The sequence below is a fragment of the Belonocnema kinseyi genome, chromosome 10 (assembly GCF_010883055.1).
Source record: "Belonocnema kinseyi isolate 2016_QV_RU_SX_M_011 chromosome 10, B_treatae_v1, whole genome shotgun sequence".
NCBI lineage: Eukaryota > Metazoa > Arthropoda > Insecta > Hymenoptera > Cynipidae > Belonocnema > Belonocnema kinseyi.
This window is the reverse complement of record NC_046666.1, coordinates 59823608-59834716: the sequence shown is the minus strand read 5'-3', so window position 1 is coordinate 59834716 and position 11109 is coordinate 59823608. Positions and strand designations below refer to the sequence as shown.

At 36.2% G+C, this 11109-nt stretch overlaps 2 protein-coding genes across 2 annotated transcripts; both read left to right on the top strand.

Annotated features, from left to right (window-relative positions):
* Window positions 1-46: 46 nt before the first annotated feature.
* On the top strand, window positions 47-625 carry LOC117181153. Its single transcript, XM_033373720.1, has one exon. It carries the CDS (start codon window positions 47-49, stop codon window positions 623-625), a length of 579 nt encoding a protein of 192 aa, XP_033229611.1.
* Window positions 626-1622: 997 nt separating this feature from the next.
* On the top strand, window positions 1623-3197 carry LOC117181152. Its single transcript, XM_033373719.1, has one exon. It carries the CDS (start codon window positions 1623-1625, stop codon window positions 3195-3197), a length of 1575 nt encoding a protein of 524 aa, XP_033229610.1.
* The last annotated feature ends 7912 nt before the right edge of the window (window positions 3198-11109 follow it).

Below are 11109 nucleotides of genomic sequence, written 5' to 3'. Positions count from 1 at the left end.
TGGACAAATTCAGCTGCATGACGGTCAACCAATCATTCAGAAGACCATGCTAGGTTGGATTATCACTGGGCCAATGGAACTTCCGGCTACAAAACTCAGGCCCAGATTGTCAGGCTATCTTATCACCAACCAACAACTGCATGATCGGGTTGCACGTTTTTGGGAAATTGAACACGTCACAACGAAACTTCCACATCCAGAACTAGACCCAAGTGACGTCTGCGAACAACAATTCACAGCAACAACGAGGCGTGACACGGAAGGGAGATTTATCGTCTCTCTCCCTCTCAAAAACGAGGTCAATGAACTTGGTCACTCTCTAAAGATGGCGAAAAAACGTCTATTCGCTATGGAACGCAAGAGGGAGAAACATCCTGAAGTGAATGAAAAATACATTGACTTCATGAAGGATTATGAAGAAAAAAAACAAATGACTCAAATTCCTCAGGACGAAATCAGTACTGTGAAATCAGTAAATTATCTACCGCACCATGCCGTATTCAAGGAATGCAGCACAACAACGAAGTTACGGATTGTATTCGATGGCTCTGCAAAAACTTCTTCCGGCCTTTCATTCAATGACGTACAACGAGTCGGTCCTGTAGTACAAAACGATCTCTTATAAATAACGTTGCGATTTCGTCAGTATTCGGTTGTACTGTCAGCAGACATCGCTCAAATGTATGGACACATTAGGGTTGTTGACCATCAGCAGGATCTACAGAGAGTTTTGTGGAGAACGGACTCTACAAAACCTATTCAGCACTTTTGTCCCAGTACAGGGACCTACGGTACCGCTTCCGCTCACTTTCTAGCTACAAGAGCTCTCAGAAAAATTGGCGAAGAGAATAAGGAAAATTATCACACCGCTAGTCAGGTCATTATACGAGACTTCTACGTGGACGACCTACTCACCGGGACAGACACTGTGGAGGAGGCAAAGGAACTCAAAGGGGAACTTACTCAACTTCTTTCTGACGCAGGAATGGACTTGACAAAATGGGCTTCGAATGATCCATCGGTACTCAATGACTCAAATTATTCTTGGACTATTATGGGACCCACGGTCAGACACCTTGAAATACTCGCTCAAAGAAGCTCCATATGCAAAGATCACGAAACGAACAATCTCATCAAGAATTGCGAAAATTTTTGACCCACTAGGACTAGTTGGACCAGCTGTGATTAAGGCAAAAATCCTCCTTCAACGGTTGTGGCAACTACAAAATTGACTGGGACGAATCTCTGCCACAGAACTTGCACTCTGAGTGGGAGGATTTAAGCACTGACCTCATGGTACTCAACAAGATTTCCGTAGAACGACGAGTTATCAAAATAGGGCAAACTTTGTGCAACTTCATGGTTTCAGCGACGCCTTAGAACGTCCGTACGGCGCATGCATTTATCTGAGATCGTCAGATCGATTCGGTAATAAGTCTATTCGGTTGTTATGTGCGAAATCACGCGTAGCACCCTTAAAGAATCTAACAAACGAAAATTGGTACCACGTGCAATAACAGGACAATCCAGCTGATGTCATATCTAGAGGAGTCAATCCAGAGGATCTATCCCACTGTAAATTATGGTGGAAAGGACCTGCCTGGCTCTCGCAAAATATGAACATGTGGCCGATCTCACCGATTCCAGAGGAGGAGGAAATGCCAGAAGAACGTAAATGCGAGCATGCGCTTCTTGTTTCTACTGAACTGAATTTTTCACTACTCGAACGTTTTTCTTCTCTAACTCGTGCCATTAGAGTCACAGCCTATTGTCTGCGCTTTATTCAAAATTTAAAAAGGCCGAAAGATCTACGAAAACTACAATATCTTGATACAAATGAATTGTCTTTCGCGCGCAAAGGTCTCTTGAAACTGGCTCAGTCTCAGGATTTTGCGAAGGAAATACACGACCTAAAAGAGACTGAGCTAGTTTCAAAAAAAAGTAGATTGTTACTGCTGAATCCGTTTGTTGATGCGCAAGGGCTGCTGAGGGTGGGCGGGCGGCTCGCAAACGCTCCAGTACCATTCAATCAAAAACATCCGATTATTTTAGCGCCGAATAATCCACTAACGTTACTGATAATTCACTATGAACACTTGAGATTATTGCACGCTGGCTGTCAAACTACGTTGGCAGCTGTAAGAACTCAGTATTGGCCATTGTCGGGCAAAAATGCTATAAAGAAAGTTCTGCGAAAATGTATAAAATGTTGTAGGGCAAAACCAATTGGAACAGAATATCTCATGGTAAATCCTTCGTCGCGGGTCACTCCGAGCAGGGCGTTTAATAAGACAGGAGTCGACTACACCGGACCATTTTATATTATAGACAAATTGCGGAGTCGCACTACGATCAAGACCTACCTTTGCGTTTTTGTATGCTTCGCAACGAAGGCAGTGCACCTCGAGGCACGCGACATTTCGACCGATGCATTCATGCACTGTTTACAACGGTTTATTTCTCGCCGAGGCTTATGTCAGGCTCTTTACTCAGATAATGGGATAAATTTTGTAGGCGCGCGTAATGAGCTTCAACAACTGCATGCATTGTTAATGAATAATAATTTTCAACGAGATTTACATGACTTTCTTGTAAATCAACAGATATCGTGGCATATGATTCCTCCCAATGCGCCTCACTTCGGAGGTCTTTGGGAGAGCGCGGTAAAATCCGCCAAAAGGCACTTGTATCGTGTAGTAGGAGACACACGTCTCACTTATGAAGAACTTTATACGGTACTCACGGAAGTTGAATCGTGTCTGAACTCACGTCCTTTGAGCCCACTATCCAACGATCCTAACGACCTGAGACCTTTAACTCCTGGGCATTTCTTACCTGGGGACTCACTTACTGCCATACCACAACCGGATCTGCGTGAAATTCCACGAAATCGATTAAGCCGATACCAACACCTGCAACAAATGCTGCAACATTTTTGGCAGCGCTGGCAAAGGGAGTACCTCAGCCAACTACAAGAACGTCGCAAGTGGGCTCAGCCGGTAGACAATCGCCTTCTACCGGGAACAATGGTAGTAGTACGGGATGATGATTTACTACCTCTAAAGTGGCGACTTGGAAGAATCACAGAGTGTCATCCGGGGCAAGACGGTACCATCCGAGTAGTATCCATTCAAATGGGCCATTCTGCCCTTAAGAGACCTGTGTCCAAAGTCTGTATTCTTCCCATCGATGAATGACTTCGTATTACAATAAAGCGTTGACATTTCTGACGTGGTATTATATTAGTAATATATTGAATGACTCGTATACTGAATGTTAACCATACTAGATTGTCCTTCAAACTTTTTGACAATTAAACATATCATGTTAGTTACGGATCATCATAATTATGGTTTTAAATGTACTTCATTTTTATTTAATATTGTACGTTTTGGCCTTCAGGAGTAAGTGCGACCATAAAATTATGAATAGAGTTGTCTCCTGAAGAAGTCCCAAGTGGTGCCCATGCGGGCAAGGACCCTCTGACCATTTCCTGTGCGACGTTGCGAATTTTGTAACTTTCGAATTTCCAATTTCTAAATCTCTGGCAACGTCGGAAAATCAGGGCGATTTTGATCTTTTCACCTCGCTAGGGGGAGGAGAGGAGTCGAAAGACCAGTGCGGTCTGAGACGCGAAAGTGAAAACTACTCTTATTGTGAACTTTGTGAACTCCCTTTCAAATATTTTTTGTATACTCAGACTGAGCGCGACTTGCAATTACGATAATGATGTTAGTTATCCTTTTTTGTTGATGTAAATTCTCCTTTCATAGATGTTCTTTAATAAATAATTTTAAGAGCATTTTTTGGTGTTAATTTATTGAACAGAGTGAACCTTGAATTTAATACAGCACGTAGAAATTATCCTGTACATGCAAACAGTTTGTAACTTCGAAAGATTTAATAGTGAAATGAAACATATGGTAAAATTAAGAAATTAAAAAAATTCGGATTTCAGAAATTTAGAGATTTCTAGAGATTTTAGGGAAATCAGGAAATTCAGTATATTCAATTAATTTAAGAAATTCAGGGAATTCAGAGTATTCGAAAAAACTCAAAGATTTGAAGGAAATCGTAAAATTTCAGGTATTCCTGGTCATGTAGGTAATTCAAAAATTCCTGAGAAATCAAAGAATTCAATAAATTAAGAACATTAAAAGACTTTGGAAATTCTGAATATTCAAGAATTTTAGAAAGTTGAGAGAAATCAAGGATTTTAAAGAATATAATAAATTCAGCGTTTTAAAGAAATTCATAGAATTCAAGGAATTCCGGAAATTAGAACATTCAAATAATTTCAGTAATTCAGAATAACCAAGTAAAACTAAAGATTTCTGGGAATTCAGTGACTTTCAGGGATTTCAGAGCATTACAAGAATGTAATAAATTCATAAAATTTAGGAGATTGAAGGAGTTCAGTGAATTCGGGGCATTTAAAAATTTAAGGAATTTTTAGGAATTCAGAATATTCGAGAAATTTATGGGATTCAGAGAATTCACACAATTTTAGGTTTCCAGACTATTCAAAGTTTCAGATAAGCGAAGGAATTCGGAGATTTTTGAATATATAGAGGGAATTTAGAATACTCAAGAAGTTCAAGCATTTCAGGAATTCGGCAAATTTGAGACATTTGAGAGTATGTAGGTAATTACAGTAATTAAGACAATTCAAACATTCTCGGGAATTTAAAACATTAAAAGAATTAAGAAAATTTAGAGTATTTAAGGAATTCCGGGATTTATGAGAGTTTCAGGAATTTAGGAATCTGCCAAATGTTTATTGTTTTAAATATTAAAATCTTAGTTTTGAAGAAAGAAGTGAAATTTCAGATTCTTTATTTTTCATATAATGAATGTTGAAGTTTAAAAACTCCACTCCTGATTAAAATAAGAACATTGTTATTAAAATAGATTCTAAGGACTGTAGAAGAAAATTAAGTTAAAAGAAACATAACATTTAAGTACAACGTGCATTGATCTCAAAGAATTTTATAGATTATAAAATGAACATTATTATTTTCTTGTTACACTTATGGGCTTCTAAGCTATATATAATAAAACAGACCAATTAAAAAAGCAAAATAAAAAAAAATCGAAAAAGATTATTAGCGCTCGGATGGGTGACCGTTTAGAATTCTCACTTAGTCGTGTTTTCACTGCCTTTAAATACTTTCCATCATGAGCTTTGATCCCGAGGATAGATGTGAGCACTTGATGCTAGCGAATGTTTATATACAAACTCGTATGTGGGCAACTAGCAGCACCCAAGAGTTTTGGTTTTTTGCAGTTTTCCGCTTCTTTGACGAAATGCTAATAAATCCCTGGCACAAATCCGGCTGCAGAAGGTGTGGGATTTAAGGACTCCACACGATTTTGTACGTTAAGCTTTCCAGGAGGCTTATTCAGAGGTTTGCGTTATTTAGGATAATAAGGGTACCCGGTGTTAAATTAACGTGTTAGTGTATGTCGTCCACTTGTATACTATCATTATGAAGTACTTAAAATTTTCAGAAATCTTATTATTGACTAATTATTTTACAACATTTTGGAGCCAGAAATTCTTTTCTTAGAATCTACTCTTCAATTATGCATCCATTTCCGCAACAAAATCTCGGAAATGACTAAATTCAGGTAACAAATTCGGGACATTTTCTCTGTTCTGCAAACTTACCCCTATATCAAGCAAATAATCTTGAAAAAGATTATATGGACATTACTATCATTATAACTTGAATAAACTACTACTTTACTACACGACGTCACGTCACTTTTCACTCGTGATGCCTATCTTTTTGCATGCATACGCGAGAAAAAAAGCCTGTGTGGACCTACGTATGTACTTATACATACTGTATATTTACAAATGGAGTTTCATGCCCAACCCAAGCTCGGATGGGTGCGGCCTTTACTTCGACTAATGCGTGGGTGTGGCGTGTGTAACAGTGCCTTAAGTAATTGTTTATTGCCATATCCACCTCTTCGTTTTCTGCCTGTCCACCAGAGCCCTCTGTCTAAATGCCATCCCCGATTAACCCCGCAGCCCCCACGGCCCCCATTCAACTCAGGAACTTATATCACTAGAAACGTAATACGCAGTTCGTTCGATCCACTTCCAGCCAGGTTTTTCAGCGGATCATCCTTTGGTAGACTTGAAATCCTTCGTCTTATCTCGTCCATTAACTCCAGAAAAACTTAAAGTGGGACTGTCGTTCTACTCCTATTGGGTGTTCGATAAATACTTTTCAAAGGATTCTTTTTCACTGGTTCGATTATATAACTTTTCTCACTTTTCACATCTCAGCACTTATCACTTCATAATTCTCACTTTTTCTAATTTAGATAAATTTAGAGAGGATTGAGAGTCAAGCTGAGATAGTGAATTTAAAATTGATACGAAAACTGGTGTCTCCGGATAAGGTACCTCCAAGGATAAACCACTTCGATTTTTCGTATACAATAGATTACGAGATTAGAGGCTTACATAAGATTACATAATATTACATGGTATCATATAAGATTATAAAGGAGTACATATGATCACATGAGATTGCACAAAATTATAAGGATTACTTGGGAGAAAATGGGATTTTAAAAGATTACCAGGGATTACACAAGTCTAATCATGAATCCAATTGAAAAACGTAACTGAAAACAAAGTTATCAAAATCACTATTAATATAAGGGACTGTTTTGTATAATAACATAAATTTAGAAATTTTATCTCGGAATGAATGCAAAAATATTACTGATATTTAAATTTTTTTCTTAAGATTTTTGTCGTGCCAAAAGTTAGGTATCTGGAAAAACTTATATATGATTTTAAAAACTAAAATTATACCAATAAGTAATTTTTATAAAAGAAAAAACATAATTTTGCATACAAAATTGATTCCATATTAAAAGTAATTATTTACCAATTTTTATCAATCACAATTTTTCTTACCTATACTTCTTACCAACTTTTAAGAAGTTCTTGAATTTTAATGAATCAGGACATCTCAACCAGTTAAATTCAAGTCAAAAAGACTAACCTTTAACAAAATAATTGAACCCTCAAAAGAATAGGTGATTTTTCAAAAAAGAATATTAATATTCTGGCTAAAAGGACGATTTTTGATTGAAGGAGTTACGATTTTAGGATAAAAGGAGAAATATTTTAATAATAAGTTGACGTTTAGATCCGAAAAAACGAAATGTTAACGAGAACGTTGAAATGCAATCAACAAAGATATATTTTTAACCAAATAGTTGAATATTAAACTAAAAATTATAATTTTTGAATACACACTGAAAACTGAAAGCTTTTACCCTGAAAAATGAACTTTAAACAAAAAATGTTTTTCATCCAGTTGAAATAAAACAAAAAGAAATGTTAACTAGGATCTTCTACCAAATAGTTGAATTTTCATACGAAAAAATGTTTTTTTAACGACAATAGTAATTAATCCCTGACGAAATACTTTAATTTTTGTCCGAAGAGGTGAATTGAAAAGAAGTTAATTTTTAGCGAAGTCCTGCAACTTTAAACTAAGCAGTTAAATTTTTAAACAACAAATATGATATTTCAACCAAATTGTTGAATTTCAAAGCCAAAAGACGAATTATCTAACATCAATTGAATTTCCAACCCAAAATATGATTTTTTCATCATAACTGTTAATGGTCTATACAAAATAGATTAATTTTCAACCAAAACAGTTCAATTTTAATTTTGAAAAATTTTAATTTTAATTTTGAATAATTTTAATTTTAATTTTGAAAAAAGACGAATATTCAAACAAGAGGATTCATTTCGCACTAAAAAGAGAAATTATCAACAAAATACATGAATTTTGGAGTACATACTTGAATTTTAAACTAAAAAAAGATACATTTTTAATGAAAAAGTTGAAATTTTAACTAAAAAAGATACGTTTTTAAACAAAAATAAAGTCTTTGAATATTCAGTTAAATTATATATCAATGAGATGTATCTTCAAACAGAAAAATTAATTTTTTTTCTTCAAAAAACGAGAAAATAGATAAAAGGGTAAGTTTATAAAAACAGAGTAAAGAAAAGAATTCTTTATAAGATAGGTAAAGATGAGAATACGGAAATGAAAGTGAAGTCTAGATTATGAAAGTAATTTTTAAACATATTAAGTAATTATTAAACTTCATCGTTGGAATGCCATTTCTCGTAAAATTCGCAAACTTTGTTCAAATTTATCATAAGGAAATGTACTAAATGTCATCTAAGTTCAAAACATTACTTCGAATAAACATCAATCCTCCTGTTATAAACTGTAGTTTTTTTAAAATCCACACCCCTCAGATTAGTAACATAGTTTTTGGATGGCCCCTAACATCTTATCGAGTGAAATATACTTTATTCCACTCAAAAAAGATTCAAACCAAACATCAAAGTCTAAAAAGTACAAAAAAATCTTTTTCAAAAAAGCTCCTTATGTTTTTTGTTTCATTCCATCAGCAATGATTCACCCTTGCATGACTCCACAGTTAGGTTACTCCAGAGAGGCGACACTTGCGCTGCTTTCAAACTGAAACTAACGAAGAAAAACCTTATAGAACTTCTCTCACTCGTTTACTCTTTTCTCGCACTCAAAGTCTCTCCCCAACGAACAAAGACGGATCGTTAGACGAACGTCCACGGTAGATGCACACATACAAATTTAGACACCTACAAATACCTTTAGGAAGCGAGTTTCAAGCTTCTCCTCCACCCTCCATTGCCCATCCCTAAACTCCCAAACCCTCCATCCTTTCTCACTTGCTGTCTAATAAAACGTGTTTCTCCCTCTCAACATTGGCTTCAGTTTCTCTTCGCTACCTTCTCCAACACTAGTATAATATATCTTATTAATATGTGCCTGGAACGTCAAGTCCTGCGAGATTGCTAAAGTAGTTACCAGAATACGTGGCACAGATGCATTTCTAGGTATCAGGAGAGGAACCAACTTCTTCCTATGAGGCTGGGTGGTAAGGGGCGGAAAAGCAGGTTCGTGATTTCGAGGACGGTACTTTCGACCCAGATAATAATTTAAATTTGCATAACCTGATGGGTTTGTGAAAAGTTGTTTTTGCATGTCAAATAATGTCAAAGTGCTTCTGATTTGATAGGATAAAATCCTGTTTCTCTTGATTTAGCATAGAGAAAGCTTTGTGTTCATTACAATTTTAAATATTTTTGAAATAATGTAATAAAACGTTTTTCAGTTGACGTATGTCTTATGCAACGTTTTAAGGAGTTCAGTTGAAGATGTAAGTAAAGCAGACCGTGTTGATTACTGGTTGACTGGCCAGTAATTAAAACCGTCTGCTTCATTGACACCTTCAACTGAATGTTTAAATCCGAGTCAACACTAACATCTTATACGTGTATATTTCTTAGCAATTATTTTGATGTACGTGAATCTGTGCATGTGGAAAATAAAATAAAGAAGGTTGTAAATCAATTGATGAAATTTGTAGGGCTTATTTTCAAGACTAATAAATAAAAACTGAAGAACTGATTTCTATAAATATTAATGACTGTCATCCGGATTGATTATGCTTTAAATAGATTTTAATGTTTGTTTGCGGCTACAGTGAATGTTTTGAAACTTTGAAGTAGATTAATTTCTAGCTTAAAGTGTGCTCTATATTGAACAATTTATTTGGAATATAGCAAGTCTAAAACTTCCAGATAATCAACTATAGGGCTAAAATGTGTAAATTTCATAGCATCTTAACATGAAATTGCCTTACATTAGCACGCAGTTATTTTTTATAGTGGTATATGGATTTAGATGTTATTTATTTGTTCCATGAGTTTGTGTATTATAATCGAAAATTCAATAAGATCTAGATTCCTACAGTTTTCATGCTAACACACAGTTCGTTGAGAGGAGATCGTGGGGCTAAAGTCTTCGTTAGACAAAATAGTGGATGTATTGTACACGCGTCGACTCTTTGTTCATTGAAAATTATCATTTAACTTTTTTCAGAACAATCAAAGATACCTGTTGTAATTTTAAAAACAGTAAACGTATTTGTGAAATTGCGTCCGTCCTCTAACGACCACAAGTTAAATATACTTTTCAAAGCTTGATGATATAACCTGCGAGGGGGATAATCCATGCAGCACAAAAGTTTCCCTGAACATTCCTGAAACATCCCAACTGGAGGTTTGTGGAATGTTTTAGAAAACTTGTGTGCTATCCGGGAACATTTAGCCTCTTTCCGCGCTAAGCATTTCAAAAAGCGTCTTTGCCATGAACTTTAATAGCATTGACGTGCTTTCTTAAGTGCGGTGACCATATGCACGGAAAAAAGTGGATCGTTAGAAGAAATCTCTAAAAAAGTAGCTTTAACACACAATTGTACGTACAGAGACTTACGCATATGATCGCAGGCTCAAACAGTTCGAAAAATCACCCTTGCTAGGAAACCGAACCCTACCTAACTACCTAACACATATCCTAAAACCTAAACGTAGCACATTCCTAAGTCATGAGAGCTACGGAACCGCATAGACTTTTATAATAAACTCTCGGGCAGGTCAGTTACACCAGCCCCCCCCCCTCCTATTTTTTGAGTTTTTTATAGCCCACTGAATTGCACCCCAAATTCGCTTAAATGCGCCACCGATTAAAATTGTTGCGCCACAAAACTGTCGGAGTTATGTCAGGTGTTACGGGTGGGGGGCGTACCGCTATACCCCCCCTCATTGGAAATATCAAATTTTAAATCACGTGATCTTGAAGAACTTCAAATGCGCTCATATGCGCCATAGAGAAAAAATGTTTCGCAACATTGACAACCGAGTTATTAGCGATCGAAATGGGGAGGGGGGGGGGGGGCTGGCGTCATTTTTCTAAACTAATAACATTTTTCCAAATTCATCATACCTATCTTTCATGACTTCAAATGCGCCACCACTAAACAATTTTGCGCTATATAATTAACAAGGATATCAAATTTGGAGAAGGGTGCCACTGTACCGCAGGTGTTAAATCCTAAAAAGTGATGTGCAATTTTAAGTTGAGGACATGGATTCGTTCGACTTCGAATGCGCTCACATGCGCCATAATTTTTTCTTGGAAATTTCGAAAATTGTCCAAGATATGA